Genomic DNA, 16,733 nt, shown 5'->3' on the forward strand with positions numbered 1-16,733 from the left:
AAAGATTAGGAGAAAAAAAATCTAAAATTCAAAACTGCATTTAAATACTATTTAAATATTTTCTCTCTTTTTCATCAAAAAAAATTTTAATATTAAATACATCGTTTTTTTTTTTTTTTTTTGAGAATTGAAGCATCATGGTCTGATTGTTTGTTAGATCAACAAAAATTTAATAATATTGTTATTATACAAGTTTGAAAGTTATTAATTTTTTTATTAATTTTTTTAATTTTAACATCTAAAATTATATATAAACTTGAAACATTACATTATAACTTATTAAGTGATTGAAAATGATATGAATACCTTTTATGGTAATTTTAACCGAAATTAGAACTTATATAATTTATTTTGTTAAACGGTTTACCAAATAATTTTAACTTAATTTTAAAAGTTATTATTTTTTATAAAAACTTAATAATAGCTTTTAAATTAAAAAAAAAGTTAAACCAAACAGGCTCTTAATTAGATTTGAGATCCTTAAACAGAACAAATTTCTACTAATGTCCAAATGTCAAAACTATAAAAAATGATAGTAACAAAATTTTATCTTTACTAAATTCATAATAATAGAAACAAAAAAGCAAAGAAGAATTTTGAAAATGAATAATTGGAGTGAGTGAAATATAATACCTTAAGGCCTACAATTTCCTGCAAAAATAACACACAAAGATAATTATAATAATATAATAAGAAGATATTATAAAATTAAAAAAATATAACTATAAGAAAGTATTTTTCTATAATACCATCATGGCTTCTAGCAATTGTCTTTCCACATCACTTTCGCTGTCATGACGCCGGTTTGAAGGTTTTTTTTTTGCCTGTAGAAGGAATTTGCTTAGTAGATTTGAGAAAAATTTCTATATTAAAAGCATTTAATTATTTCTTTTTTTTGAGATTTTATTTTATATTTTTGATGGTTGTTAAATTGTAAATCGGATACTTTTTACACTTCTTTCTTTTTTTAATGTTTTTTCTCTTACATTTCTAACCTTTTTTTTACCTTAACTTTTAAAAAATATCACATCTTTATTTTAATTGAATAGTAATATTTTTTAAATTCTAAAAACCAATTTTAAAATTTTTATTAAAAATAAAGTATTTTCTTATATTAATGTGAATTATAAGATCAAAAAAGTTCAGATTGATATAAAAAGATACTTTTATTTTTAATTAGATTTTAGATCCTTAAACAGGACAAATTTCTACTCATGTCCGAACGTCAAAACTATAAGAAAATGATAGTAACAAAATTTTTATCTTTACTAAATTCATAATAATAGAAACAAAAAAGCAAAGAAGAATTTTGAAAATGAATAAATGGAGTGAGTGAAATATAATACCTTAAGGCCTAAAATTTCCTGCAAAAATAACAAACAAAGATAATTATAATAATATAATAAGAGAATAATATAAAATTAAAAAAATATAACTATAAGAAGGTATATTTCTATAATACCATCCTCGCTTCTAGCAATTGTCTTTTCAAATCACTTTTGCTCTCATGACGCCGGTTTGAAGTTTTTTTTTTTTGCCTGTAGAAGGAATTTGCTCAGTAGATTTGAGAAAAATTTCTATATTAAAAGCATTTAATTATTTCATTTTGTTTGAGATTTTATTTTGTATTTTTTGATGGTTGTTAAATTGTAAATCAGATATTTTTTACACTTCTTTCTTTTTTTAATGTTTTTTCTCTTACATTTCTAACCTTGTTATTACCTTAACTTTTAAAAAATATCACATCTTTATTTTAATTGAATAGTAATATTTTTTAAATTCTAAAAACCAATTTTAAAATTTTTATTAAAAATAAAGTATTTTCTTATATTAATGTGAATTATAAGATCAAAAAAGTTCAGATTGATATAAAAAGATACTTTTATTTCTAATTAGATTTGAGGACAATGATAGTAACAAAATTTTATCTTTACTAAATTCATAATAATAGAAACAAAAAAGCAAAGTAGAATTTTGAAAATGAATTTCCGCAAGTTTCCAAATCCGACGGACCTCACTGATGCCGGTCGTAGCAGTAAACTCGGACCCGCTCGTGCCAGAATGTGGATCCCGCCGTCTCCGCCGCCTGAGACTGCCACTATCTTTCATCGGTTCACTCCTTTTTACCTCCAACAAGAGCGCCTCCTTCACTTCAGAATACTCATTCACATGACTCTCCATCTTTTTTTTTTTTTAATTTCTTTTTTTGACGTTTTCAAATCGCATTTCCTCAGCTTCACTTAAATAGGAGAAAAATATCAACAAATCCAGAATAGGAGTCTTCCTTGAAAGGAGGTGGAAGTTTCAGAGACAATTTCTTGGACATTATTAATCAGGAAGACTGAACATGAATACTTTAATGTAGCAGAAGGGTAAAGGCAGCAAGGCTGCTACCAGGAAACTGCTACTTGTGCATAGCAGAAGAAGAACAAAGACTGAAGAAACGCACCGTTTCATTTTTATTAGGAAGAAGGCCATAAGTATTTCAATACTACACCGTTTTAGTTGATACTAAAGGATGTAATTAATTTAGTAGCCGTTAAGTTTGTTAATAGCCTGATTGGTTGTAGCTTTTGTCCTTTCTTCTTGGCTATTGTGTATATATATATATGTACAGAATTTCTTGTACTTTTTCTCTCTGAGAGAATGAATTAGAAAATGATTCGTCAAATATTATCTACTTCTCAACCATATTTCAACAGACATCTAATAATTCAAAAAGAAAACGAGTAAAATAAAGCAGGTCGATGTACAGTAGGGTCATCTGGTGCTTTAACGGCTAAAGCAAAACATCTGGTTAAAATCGATATTTCACTTACGAAGATGCTACAAGCTCGAGCTAGAATGGACGTGTTAGGATGTACCTGGGATTAATTGGATAGAATATATGGTCCCCGTAGATTTCCAAAAGCAACTGGGAATGGCAAAAGATGAAAATAAGATAAGTGACTTGATTATCAGCTTAAACTTAAACTAATCACGGTCCTTAACTTCCAATGATGAAAATTTGATTCCATAATATTATTTAATAAAGATGATCTGATTTTCATCTTTTGCCTGATTGGTTGATACTAAAGGATGTACTTAATTAGTAGCTGTTAAGTTAGTTAATAGCCTGATTAGTTATAGCTTTTGTCCTTTCTTCTTGGCTATTGTGTGTGTGTATATATATATAGACAGACTTTCTTGTACCTTTTCTCTATGAGAGAATGAATCAAAAAATGATTCCCCAAATATTATCTGTTTCTCAACCATATTTCAACATGGTATCAAAACAGGTCAAAAATGGTGCTTAAAAATTCATGTCTCGTGGAATAATGACAGCAGCAGAAATCGTGTGATCCCTCATACCTTCACCGTCGTCTCTGGTAACGTTACTACCCATCAAGATCTTTTCTGATATATTTTTTTCAATCCTTATTACTTTCATTTGATCTATCAGTATAGTATAGATTTGGTCTCAATCATGTCTAAAACAAGTGAATCGAGATCTCAAGGACCTCAACCTTCAACCCATACTTCATCACAAATAGCCTCTCAGATTTCACCCATTGAAGACCCCCAATCTCCTTACTATTTCCATCATACTGATCATCCAGGTTCAATCATCATCAACCCCGAGCTCACCACAAATAACTATGTGGCATGGAGCAGATTATTTCTTTTTGCCTTGTCCATCAGAAACAAAATGGGACTTATAAATGGATCTGTCCCCAAACCTGAAGGAATGGACCCCCTATATCCATCATGGATTCGATGCAACAATCTTATTGTTGCCTAGTTGCTTGATTCCATCACTCCTCCAATTGCATCAACTGTTTTCTATATGGACTCTGCCATGGATATTTGGAACACATTGAAACAGAGTTTTGCACAGCCAGATGACAGCAGAGTGTGTAATCTGCAATATAACTTAGGCAACATAACCCAAGGAACCAAATTAGTAGATACATACTACATTGAGCTTAAGGGAGTTTGGGAGGAATTAAGAAACTACAAGCTTTTACCTAATTGTGTATGTGGCAAATCACAATATCCTGATTGTGATTGTGGTAAGCTACGGCAACACAAGAAATTGAAGAAAGTCACTGGCGATGCCCACATCGGCGTTTTCTCCTCTGTTCCTGTCTGGCTTCTCAAACTATTTAGAGCACAACAAACCGCAAACAAAGAGGATTGGCAAAGCAGATGTTTTGATAGGGCCGTCAAAATGTAGAGAAATAAAAGAATAGTTGATGGCTGTAACGACACACTGTAGGAAAGCACAAGCAAATCCGATGATATCCCAGTGGTTACCAAAAGGCTTGCCAGTTGGTCGACAATAAAACCTAGGCCCTCTGCCTCTCCATTGCCAAGTAACTCTTGCCTCTTTACCATTGTAAATAAGCTCACCAATGCAAACCATTAATGCTATGAACGAAATTAACATCAAAATTGTTTATTTAAAGCAATGTTGGAAGAGAGAAGGTACGCGCTGTGCCATGTGGCTCAGAGGGAAGGATGACTAGGAAAGTAGCAATGGTGAGACTTGAAAGGAAAGGATATATATCAGAAACTATACACAAGAATTCCACATTGCATGCAGGTTTTACAAGCCAACCAAGAAATTATTTATTTGAGAGCAATACTGTTAATGAAAACCTGAATGCAATTCAAACAAGTTGAACACTGACAATGGCTGAAATTTCTCTCGCAATTTATCAGAAGATAATTTTTGAGTACACTTTCCCTTTCTTTCTATTCTATCTTATTCTTCGTTTAGAATTCAATCTTTCACTGCCCCTATATTAAACCGCGGGTTTCCTCCTCTGTTCCTGTCTGGCTTCTTCAAGTATTTAGAGCACAGCAAAGCGAATGCAAAGAGGATTGGCAAAGCAGATGTTTTGATAGGGCCATCATGATGTCGATAAATAAATGAATAATTGATTGTTGTAACAACACACTGAAGGAAAGCAGAAGCAAATCCGATGATCTCCCAGATGGTACCAAAAGGCTTACCGGTTGGTCGATAAAACCAAGGTACTCGGCCTCTCCACTGCCAAGTGACTCTTTCCATTTTACCTTTGTAAATAAGCTCAGCAATGCAAGACATCAATGCCATGAACGAAAATAACATCACAATGAGCGCGTAATGAGGGTGATTTTGGGAGGAAAGCTGATCGAAAACCGCAGATGGGAGTTCCATGGTAAAGTTGGTGATGGGGGAAAACCCATCCTAAAACATCCTACAGTACAAGAATTTGATTATATAGATGTTATAGACTAGAAATTATAACGAAACTTAAACTGTTGGTTTGGATTCAAGTTTAACCTTTAAACGCCAGCCATCTTGATTGTTAGCCATCGCTAATAGTGGACCATCAGGAGCATTCTCTAGCATTTGAATTTCTTGAAGGACCAAATCTAGTTCATCATCCTTAGCCGTTTCTTGGCCGATCAAATCTGCTTCATCATCAATAGCAATCGGTAGCTGATCCCGTAAAGCACCCTACATTACAAGAATTTGATTATTTAGATGTGAGAGACTGCACATTATAACAAAAATAAAATTGTTAAAATTGTTGGTTTGGATTCAATTTTGAACTTTAAACTCGAACCATCCTGATTGTTACTGTCTCTATTTGATTCTTTAACATATAAATGAGTAAATTATGTATCAACATTATTTTCATTTATAATTACAATAAAAAATATTGTTTCTGGGAACAAAGTAATTTGGATGATTGAAGTAAGTGAAATATAATATCGGAATGACTTCTTGATCCAAGGACTCCAACTGAAAAGATAACAAAGAAAGATAATTATAATAATATAATGAGAGAACAATGTAAAATATAAAAATATATATAATTATAGGAAAGTAAATTTAAAACGTAAAAGGATCAAAAATTGTCATGAACAAAAGAAATGTAGGCAATCAGGAAGAATATATCAAAACTGAACACTAATGAAGTTGGTCTTGCTCAAATACAACATCATCATAATTTGATTATTTAAATATTAGAGAGTAGATATCATAACCAAAACAAAATTATTGGTTTGGATTCAATTTTAAAATTTAAACTCGAACCATCTTCAATGTTACTGACTCTATTTGCTTAATCAATTTACAATTAAGTAAATTATATACCAATATAATTTTCATTTATGATTATAATAAAAAATACTGTTTCTTCAAAAAAAGCAATTTGAATGATCGAAGTAGATGAAATATAATACCTTAAATACACGTGTACCAGAATCTTCCTGAAAAAGTAACAAACAAAGATAATTATAATATAATAAGAGGATAATGTAAAATAAAAAAATATAACAATAGGAAAGTAAATTTAAAATGTAAATACATCAACATTGTTTTCATTTATAATTACAATAAAAAATATTGTTTTTTGAAGAAAAGTAATTTGAATAATTGGAGTGAGGGAAATATAATACCTCAAAGTCTTCAATTTTCTGCAAAATAACAAAGATAATTATAATAATATAATAAGAGGATAATATAAAGTAAAAAAAAAATATAACTATAGGAAAGTATTTTTCTATAATGCCTTTAATATTTCTAGAAAAGATCTTTCCCAATCACTTTTGCTGTCATGACGTCGGTCTGAAGTATATGTTTTTGCCTGGAGAAGGAATTTGCTTAGTAGATTTGAGAAAAAATTCTATATTAAAAGCATTGGATTAATTAATTTTTTTGAGATTTTATTTTATATTTTTGATGGTTGTTAAATTGTAGATCGGATATTTTTTAGACTTCTTTCTTTTTTTAAAGTTTTTTTCTCTTACATTTCCAACCTTTTTTATTACCTTAACTTTTAAAAAATATCACATTTTTATTTTAATTGAATAGTAATATTTTTTAAATTCTAACAAACAATTTTAAAATTTTTATTAAAAATAAAATATTTTCTTATATTAATGTGAATTATAAGATCAAAAAAGTTCAGATTGATATTACTTTTATTTTTAATTAGATTTGATATTCTTAGACAGGACAAATCTCTACTAATGTCCAAACGTCAAAACTATAAGACAATGATAGTAACAAAATTTTAATCTTTACTAAATTCATAATAATAGAAACAAAAAAGCAAAGAAGAATTTTGAAAATGAATTTCAGCAAGTTTCCAAATCCAACGGACCTCACTGATGCCGGTCGTAGCAGTCAACTCGGACCCGCTCGTGCCAGAATGTGGATCCCGCCGTCTCCGCTGCCTGAGACGGCTATTATCTCTCATTGGTTTACTCCTTTTTTCCTCCAACGAGAGCGTCTCCTCCACTTCAGAATTCTCATTCAAAGGACTCGCCATCTTCTTTTTTTTTTTCTTCAATTTCTTTTTTTGACGTTTTCCTGGACATCTAATAATTCAGTAAGAAAACGCGTAAAAGAAAGCGAGTCATAGTCGGGGGGTTACCGACAGCTTAACGGTTAAGCAAATCATCCGGTTAAAATAGGTATTTTACTTGAGAAGATGTTAAAAGCTGGAGTTGGGATGGACGTGCTAGCAAGTAAATTGACATTTCTCTCTCCTGGGATTAATTGGATACACTGTATGGTCTGCATAGATTTCACAAAAAGTTACTGGAAATGACAGAGAAAATGATGGCAAATGATGAATATAAGAGAAGTCACTTAGATTATCAGCTTAAACTTAAACTAATCATGGTTCCTTAACTTCCAACGATGAAAAGTTGTTTCCATAATATTATTTAACAAAGATGATCTGATTTTTTTATTGCAAGTCCACTTGAAGATTAAATTAATTACACCCACAAATGCATGCAAAAAATGCCTGCCCATTATTATAAAATTAATGTCAGAGACTCCCTACTCCAAGTTAAAAGATCATTAGACTTTCTCTGAAAAGTTTTCATTTGTTATGAGTGCCCAACTGACAAACCATCTAAGATTGGCTTTCATCATTGTAAACTGGTAGCAAGAAGGAAATCAAGGAAAAATAATCAACAAAACCAAAATCATATTTAATTAAATATTTGATGAACAGTACAGTCAGCTAGTTTAAAGCATGAGATTATTGTCGTTTGGGGCCCCATGTGCTGCCCGTCCTTTTCGTTGCAGCTATTTTTTCGTTGACTTTTTCTGTGTAATTGTTCAAGTTTTCTTATTTATATCGGTTTTTAATATCACGAGAGTCTTTAACCGATCAAACAAGAGACTTGATCAATCATCCGAGAGATTTTCTCTCGAAATGACGTAAATTGAATAAATTCACATTGAAAAAAAAAACAAATAACTCGTTAAACACTTGCTGACTAGCACACCTGGTCAAAGATGTTTATATTTTTTCTCTCTGAAACTTCCATCTACTTTCCAGAACGAATGTTTAGTTTACTCGTTTTCTTGTTGGTTAGTTGAATGGTCTTCCTCCTAGTTTCGGGATATTTTCCTCTTATATTGATCTTATTTACTTCCCTATACTTATATATATATATATATATATTGACTTCTTATTATATCATTTTAATTATATATGTTTATTACCTTTTTAGGAGACGAATAGATACGAATATCTATTCATCACTTATATTTCACTTATTTAAATCATTCAAACTACCTTTTTCAAGAAACAATTTTTATTATATTGTAATTATAAGTGGATACAATATTGATACATAATTTACTCATTTGTAACAATTAATAATCAAATCGATCAGTTACTAATAAAAAAAGGTAAACGAAGAGAACTTGTAATTTATATCAACTACTCCAGTCAAAAACAATGAACCTGCAACAAAGTAAGGGCCCAACACTAATAATTAAAAATATTTTTTTTATGTCAATCTGAACTTTTTTGATCTTATTGTTCACATTAACATAAAAAAATATTTTATTTTTAATTAAATATTTAAAATTGTTTTTTAAAATTTAAAAAACTTAAATTTACTTTACTTTGATTTTATAGTTTAAATTTACTTCCCTACAGTTATAATTTTTTTTTGATTTTACATTATCCGCTTATTATGTTATTTTAATTATATATGTTGTTATCATTTTAGGAGTTGGATGGATGATCGGTGGTTAGGAACCAGTGAGGTATCATATTTCACTTATTTCAATCATTCAAATTATTTTTCTCAAGAAACAAATTTTATTTTATTGTAATTATTATAAATGGGAACAACGTTGATATATAACTTAATCATGTTGTGAAAATTACAGAATTGTCTTTAAAGAGTTGTTTAAAATCTTACATAATCAATAAAATAAAGAAAGAAAAAATAATAAAACACACTCATAGAACACAAGAATTTAAGTGGTTCGGTCATGGGCACAATAATAGAGAAAAATTTATTAAGAGAAAACTCAAAAGATTACGAGAACAGTCTCAAGCTCACAACCCATCCCACGTACACCCAAATTATTCTCTCTAAATCTAGGTGATGACTATTCTTCAACCTCATAAGATCCTTTTATAGTACCAAGTACAATAATCTTATCCTAATATAATTAGGATATATTGTTATAGTCTAACTAAATTTAAATACTATCTTAACAAGGTATACTAGTTTAATTAAAATTAAACAATAGTAATCATAATACAATTTAGGACTATCCTAACAAATCTCCACCTTAGGCTTAAATTCACCAAGTTCCACCTCACAAACCAATATTTGTCGACACCGCCATTGCCCCAAAGGGGCCTTAAGCACTACAAACACCGATAAAGTCCAAGCAATGCTTGAACTTATCCCAGAAATTGATTTAATCAATATATTTGTTGGATTTTCAGTTGTAACTATTTTCTTCAGTACAATCTCACATCTAGAAACAATCTTTCGAACGAAGTTACACTTGACTTAGACGTGTTTGGTTCTCTCATGAAACATTTGATTTTTAGTCAAGTGTATGGCACTTTAACTATCACAAAACACAAGTATATATGCTTGTCCAAAACCAAGATCACTAGCCAAGCCTCGAAACTATAAAGCCTCCTTCACTGCCTCGGTCACAGCCATATATTTAGCTTCAATTATAAACAAAGCAACTGCTACTTTCCAACTGATTACAAACCTTGAGAGAGTGAACACGTACCCTATTCGAAATCTTTTACTATCTAGATCATCAGCAAAATCTGAATTGGAGAAGCTAACCAAAGTACAACTATTGTTTGCACCTCCTTCACACATTAAGCCATATATTTTAATTATATATGTTTATTATCTTTTTAGGAGACGGATCGATACGAATATCTATTCGTCACTTATATTTCACTGACTTAAATCATTCAAACTACTTTTTTCAAGGAGCAATTTTTATTGTATTGTAATTATAAATGGGAACAATGTTGGTATATAATTTACTCATTTGTAATAATTAATAGTCAAATCGACGATTACTAATAAAAAAAAGTAAACGAAGAGAACTTGTAATTTCTATCAACTACTTCGGTAAAAAACAATGAACCTACAACAAAGCAAGGGCCCAACACTAATAATTAAAAATAGTTTTTTTATGTCCATCTGAACTCTTTTTATCTTATTGTTCACATTAATATAAAAAAATATTTATTTTTAATTAAATATTTAAAATTATTTTTTAAAATTTAAAAAACTTAAATTTACTTTATTTTGATCTTATAGTTTAAATTTAATTCCCTACAGTTATAATTTTTTTTTATTTTACATTATCCGATTATTATGTTATTTTAATTATATATGTTGTTATCTTTTGAGGAGTTCGATGGATTATCGTTGGTTAGAACCAATGGGGTATCATATTCACTTATTTCAATCATTCAAATTACTTTTCTTAAGAAACAAATTTTATTTTATTGTAATTATTATAAATGGGAACAATGCTAATATATAATTTACTCATGTTGTGAAAATTGCAGAATTATCTCTAAATAGTTGTCTAAGATCTTACCTAATTAATAGAATAAAAAAAGAAAGAAAGAAATCAGTCACACCCACAGAACACAAGAATTTAAGTGGTTCGGTCCACGGGCACAACAATAGAGAAAGATTCATTAAGAGAAAACTCAGGAGATTATAAGAACAGTCTCAAGCTCACAACCCATCCCACGTACACCAAAATCATTCTCTCTAAATCTAGGTGATGACTATTCTTTAACCCCATAGGATCTTTTTATAATGCTAAATACAATAATCTTATCTTAATATAATTAGGATATGTTGTTCTAGTCTAACTAGATTTAAATACTATCTTGACAAGATATACTAGTTTAATTAAAATTAAACAATCGTAATCATACTACAATTCAAGACTATCCTAACAAATCTCTACCTTAGGCTTGAATTCACCAAGCTCCACCTTACGAATCAATATCTGTCAACACCGTCATTGCCCCAAAGGGTGTGAAACACTACGAACATTGATAAAGTCCAAGCAATGCTTGGACTTTATCCCAGAAACTGACTTAATCAACATATTTGTTGGATTTTCAGCTGTAGCTATTTTCTTCAATACAATCTCACATCTAAAAATGATCTTTTGAATGAAGTTACACTTGACTTGGATGTGTTTGGTTCTCTCATGAAACATTTGATTTTTAGTCAAGTGTATGGCACTTTGACTATCACAAAACACAAGTATATATGCTTGTCCAAAACCAAGATCATTAGCCAAGCCTTGAAACCATAAAGCCTCATTCACTCCCTCGATCATAGCCATATATTTAGCTTCAGTTGTAGATAAAGCAACTACTAATTTCCAACTGATTACAGACTTTAAGAGAATGAACACATACCCTGTTCGAGATCTTCTACTATCTAGATCACCAGCAAAGTCTAAATTGGAGAAGCTAACCACATTACAACTATTATTTGCACATCCTTCACACACTACGCCAACATCAATAGTACCTTTAAGTGTTTTCACAAGCTTCTATGTTTGATCCCAATGTAAAGACCCAATCTTTTTAAAGGACTCGACATATGTAATCACCTCACGATAAAAGTAAGGCTCATCAATTTCTACTTCTACAAATAAAACATAAGAATCAAAATCACCATCAATACAAGTAATGCTTCGTTTAGATACAAATTGTTGTACCTTTTCCAGTTCATATTGGATTTCACTATCATCTCACACTGTTACAAGAGCATTGATTTCAAGCTCCACCTGCTTGCCAACTTCTTGGTTGTCGCGACGTGCGGGTCCGGGAACCCGTCCGCCAGACGCGGGACGAAAATTAAAATCGCAAGGTGTGGGAGTCACCACCAATCTTTTTTATCTAGGTGTGATTGGTCACCTATTAACCCGGTTCTTAATCGACGAAGTCCTAAATTAATTTTAGGTCCGTCGAAAGAACGAGAACTGGTCCACGTTTTTTAAAGATGGGTTCGGGAGCGCGGTTACGCACGGAGAAGGGTTAGCACCTCCGTGACGCCCGTTCTACGAACGGTACCATTTAATCTTAAGTTATCTTAATATAGCCTTTTCTTAGTTTAATCCCTCTTTTATTAATTAAATTTTTATTGAGTTGTCAGACTGAGTTTTTCACTTGGTCTTACGTATGCATATGATGCAAGCGTAGAATGATGTCGTGACTTGTTTATTTTAAATGATGGAGTCGGTAATCTTTTATTGGAAAATTATTCGAAGACTATCCCAACGCTTTGGTGAAGTCTTGAAATCTTCCTCACCTAGAGATATCCCCGGAAGAACTTGTCTCTACAAGCTCCTCGGGGAAATCCCATCATCGGGATTCCCGCGCCATTTGCAAAATATGAGTGGCATGCAATGACAGTGTAAAATGATGGTATCTATATGCACGCGTTTATTGATTGTTTAAAAAAAATTTGGTTATTTATTTATTATTTATTATTTATTATTATTTATTTATTATTTTTATATATACTTTATTTTTTGGTTATTTAAATCCATGTTTGTTGTTGGTCAATTTTTACTTGTTTTCAAAACTTATCTAAATAATTAATTAATTAACTTTTAAATGATTAATTTAACTTTGTTTAGTAATATTTATTTGAATTAACAAAATCTTTCTACATATATTATTTTTTAATAATGACTATTTGGCTTAATGGGTTTTGAAATTTAGAGTTCGGATTTATCCCGACGCTTCGGTGAAAATCCGTCCCTGACTTCGTACTCGAAAATATCCACCGGAAAGAGGCAACTCTTTGCCCCCTTTTTGGTGGTAATACTCAAATATTTATTCCAATTATATTATTTATTATATTTATTTATTTATTTTTATTTTTATGATTATCACTATTTTTTATTTTATTTTATATATTTTTTTATTTTTTATTTTTTTATTTTTTTATCTAAAAATATAATATAATATGTATATTTGCATCATAAATTACTATTATTATTATTTATTTTATTTTTGCAAGCCTTCTAATATTTTTATAATATTAATATTTTTTATTATTTACATATCTTTATTAAAACTAAACAAATAAATAAAATAAACTAAATGAGCCCAAATCTACAAAAAAAATGGGTTAGGCCTCACCTTGCTTGGGCCGGAAGGATGGCCCAAGTTGTCTGGGCCGCGTGGAGGTCTGCCTGGCCCGCTTCCTTGGTCCGCTTGGCCCTCTCCTAAACGCACCGTTTTGGGGCTCTGGGGACTCCCTCAAACGACGTCGTTTTGGGGTCGACCCTTTGAATTCTTCCCTCTGCCGAAACGACGCCGTTTTAGGCCTTGGACTCGTGTATATAAACCCCGCTTCCGTCTTTTCCTCTCATTTTCAGCCTTTCAGTTTCTCTCTCTAGCGTTTCCTCTCCCTTCTCTCTAAAACTCTTCTTTCTTCTCTCTTCGCCGACGCCGGCGTCTTCCCCTCTCTTCTCGCCGACCTCCCTCTCTCTTCTCCCTACTTGCCGGCAGATCTCTCTCTTTCTTCGCTCAGATCTGAACCTTCCGTCGATCTTTCTCTCTCTTCGCTCGGATCTCCCCTTCCGTCGGCCTCTCCCTTTTCTCCCGGATCTCCCCTTTTCTCCTTGTTTTTCTTTTTGTTCTTTCTCTCCCCTTTTTTGTGGCTAACTGTTGTCCTTTGTTTCTTTTTTGTGCAGGGTTTTAAATAGCCGGGTTGTCCAATTTTTTGGACAACCCGGCGAGGGGGTTCTGGCACCCCTGGAGTTGGTGGCCAGAACCCCCCATCCCGCGTAGTGGGTGGGGGATGGGACGGCGACGGGATGGCTGGGCGTACGCCCAGCCATCCCGATTTTTTTTTATTTTTTTATTTATTTTATTTTATTTTATTTATATTTATTTATATTTATTTATATTTCTTTTATTTTTTAATTTGTGTGTCTACAGTTGCCCCTCTTTGCACATTCTTGAGAATCAAGGATAGTGCAAAGACGTAGACACCACATTTGGCTTATCTCGAAGCCAGTTGGTTTAATCAAATCGATCTAGAATCGACTTATCTCAAAATAAGTTCGATTTTAAACAAAAACAAAATTTCTAGACTTGATCTGGGCTTGACCCATGTTAGGACAAATTCAATTAAAATTCTTAGACTTAATCTTGGCTCGACCTATCTCACAACAGGTTCGATTTGAACAAAATTAAAATTTCTAGACTTAATCTAGGCTTGTCCTATCTCACAACAGGTTTGATTTAAACAATTGAAGTTCCTAGACTTAATCTAGGCTCGACCTATCTCACAACAGGTTCGATTAAAATTCCTAGACTTAATCTAGGCTTGACCTATCTCACAACAGGTTTGATTTAAACAATTGAAGTTCCTAGACTTAATCTAGGCTCGACCTATCTCACAACAGGTTCGATTTAAACAAAATTGAAATTCCTAGACTTAATCTAGGGTCGACCTATCTCACAACAGGTTCGATTCAAACAAAATTAAAATTCCTAGACTTAATCTAGGCTCGACCTATCTCACAACAAGTTTGATCTAAAAATTGAAGTTCCTAGACTTAATATAGGCTCGACCTATCTCACAACAGGTTCGATTTAAAAATTGAAGTTCCTAGACTTAATCTAGGCTCGACCTATCTCACAACAGGTTCGATTTAAAGAAAATTAAAATTCCTAGACTTAATCTAGGCTCGACCTATCTCACAACAGGTTCGATTTAAAAATTGAAATTCCTTTAATGCTAACTTAATTGGAATAACATGAAATGAAAAGACTCAAATCCTTCCATTGAAGTTTTACAATCTCAACCTTTTAGGTCGAGTGACTTTCTACCTTTGACGCTTGGAACATGAATTAATTTTGATTCTTGTCGAGTGCATGGCTAGGCATGTATGCATGATTGACATGATTGAATGCTTTTCATGTTTACGATTCATTAAGGTTCCAAGACCTTCCTCTTGCTTCATCCGATTTTTCACTGCAACTTTCGATCTTCTTTGCCTGTTTTCTTTCCTCCTGTAGAATTCAGGTAACTCCAAATTTTCCCTTAAGTACCCTCTCTCTTGACATCTGGCTCTGCCTTTGGTTCAGGGCTCTGCCATTCTTTTTTCATCCTTAAGTCTTTTGCTGAACAATGAGTGTAATTTCTTGCTTAATTAGTTTATTTCTTTTACCAATCATCATTCATTTCCATGACAATCATTATGTGAATCATGGGATGGTAAATAACGAAAGAGTTGAAATAAAGAGGCGAAGAAAAACTTCATATATGAGGAATCAAATAGTTCAAGGTAAACAGAATTTACAGGGCAGACATTAGATCTTTTAAATAATGAACACCCAGACCACTAAGAGCAAACAATCTGATACTCGACTTCAGGAATTGTCCTTGACTGATGCTTTGATCAAATCTGTAGGTTGCAGATTCCTTAGCTTCCCCTTCTTTGTGAAATTGTGGAGCTCCGTCCATGGTGTATTTAGGCTGACATCCCCAAATTCCATTCTATCTTTTTGTTTTTCGGCCTCAAGCCGCCCTTTTTCGGGTTTTCGGCATGAGCCTCCTCCCTTAGGTACGAGCTGCCCTTTTCGGGTTTTCAGCACGAACCCCCTCCTTTAGGTACGAGCCGCCCTTTTCGGGTTTTCAACACGAACCCCTTCCGTTTTTTTTTTTTTTTTAGGCATAGTACTTCTTCACCGCATCCGCATTTATTGGATTAGGCAGATCTCCCCCATCCATGTTGGCCAAAATCAAAGCTCCTCCTGAAAAAGCCTTCTTTACCACGTATGGCCCTTCCCAATTCGGCATCCATTTTCCCCGAAAATCAGTTTGATTAGGGAGTGTTCTCTTGAGAACCAACTCTCCTTCTCGGAACTGCCTGGGATGAACTTTTTTCTCGTATGCTCGCATCATCTTTCGTTGGTACATCTGACCATGACAAAGAGCCGTCAGCCTTTTCTCCTCAATCAGATTCAACTGTTCGTAGCGGGAGCGAACCCACTCAGCATATTCCAATTCCGCTTCCATCAACACCCTCAATGATGGGATTTCTACTTCCACAGGTAGGACTGCTTCTGCACCGTATACTAATGAGTACGGAGTTGCCCCGGTGGAGGTACGCACAGAAGTTCGATATGCATGTAGGGCAAACGGAAGTTTCTCATGCCAGTCTTTATAAACTTCAGTCATCTTTTCGACAATCTTCTTGATGTTTTTGTTGGCTGCCTCTACCGCTCCGTTCATCTTCGGACGGTAAGTTGTCGAGTTATGATGTTTGATCTTGAATTTTGTGCAAACATCCTTCACCATCGCACCATTCAAATTGCTTGCATTATCCGTAATGATCCTTTCTGGAAGGCCATACCGACATATGATCTCCTTTTGGATGAACTTGCACA

The 16,733-nt window shown here is 32.5% G+C and overlaps 2 protein-coding genes and 1 long non-coding RNA gene across 4 annotated transcripts in view; 1 reads left to right on the forward strand and 2 right to left on the reverse strand.

Moving 5' to 3' along the window:
• The window catches only part of LOC18607161 (embryogenesis-associated protein EMB8-like), a 63,441-nt gene that overhangs the window by 8,901 nt on the left and 37,807 nt on the right, over nt 1-16,733 (forward strand). The window lies entirely within an intron of this gene.
• Nucleotides 1-16,733, reverse strand: part of LOC18607162 (uncharacterized) — a 44,575-nt gene that overhangs the window by 1,571 nt on the left and 26,271 nt on the right. The window contains exons 1-5 of one of the 2 annotated variants that reach the window (XR_016024480.1): nt 2,014-2,367; nt 1,463-1,538; nt 1,347-1,364; nt 750-824; nt 634-651 (exon numbers count right to left, since the gene is read on the reverse strand). This is a non-coding gene — a long non-coding RNA (uncharacterized LOC18607162). Of the gene's footprint in view, nt 1-633; nt 652-749; nt 825-1,346; nt 1,365-1,462; nt 1,539-2,013; nt 2,368-16,733 lie in introns of those variants that run through there. The other variant, XR_016024481.1, reaches the window with a different exon arrangement.
• LOC18607164 (uncharacterized) overlaps nt 5,063-16,733 on the reverse strand; it is a 47,966-nt gene continuing 36,295 nt past the window's right edge. The window contains exons 2-7 of the mRNA XM_088803254.1: nt 7,143-7,351; nt 6,436-6,453; nt 6,220-6,246; nt 5,747-5,776; nt 5,312-5,488; nt 5,063-5,225 (exon numbers count right to left, since the gene is read on the reverse strand). Coding sequence (XP_088659380.1) covers nt 5,076-5,225; nt 5,312-5,488; nt 5,747-5,776; nt 6,220-6,246; nt 6,436-6,453; nt 7,143-7,310 — 570 coding nt within the window. The 5' untranslated portion in view covers nt 7,311-7,351 and the 3' untranslated portion in view covers nt 5,063-5,075. The remainder of the gene's footprint in view (nt 5,226-5,311; nt 5,489-5,746; nt 5,777-6,219; nt 6,247-6,435; nt 6,454-7,142; nt 7,352-16,733) is intronic.

The sequence above is a fragment of the Theobroma cacao genome, chromosome 2 (genome assembly GCF_053813885.1).
Source record: "Theobroma cacao isolate CCN51 chromosome 2, ASM5381388v1, whole genome shotgun sequence".
In the NCBI taxonomy this organism is placed as follows: Eukaryota; Viridiplantae; Streptophyta; class Magnoliopsida; order Malvales; family Malvaceae; genus Theobroma; species Theobroma cacao.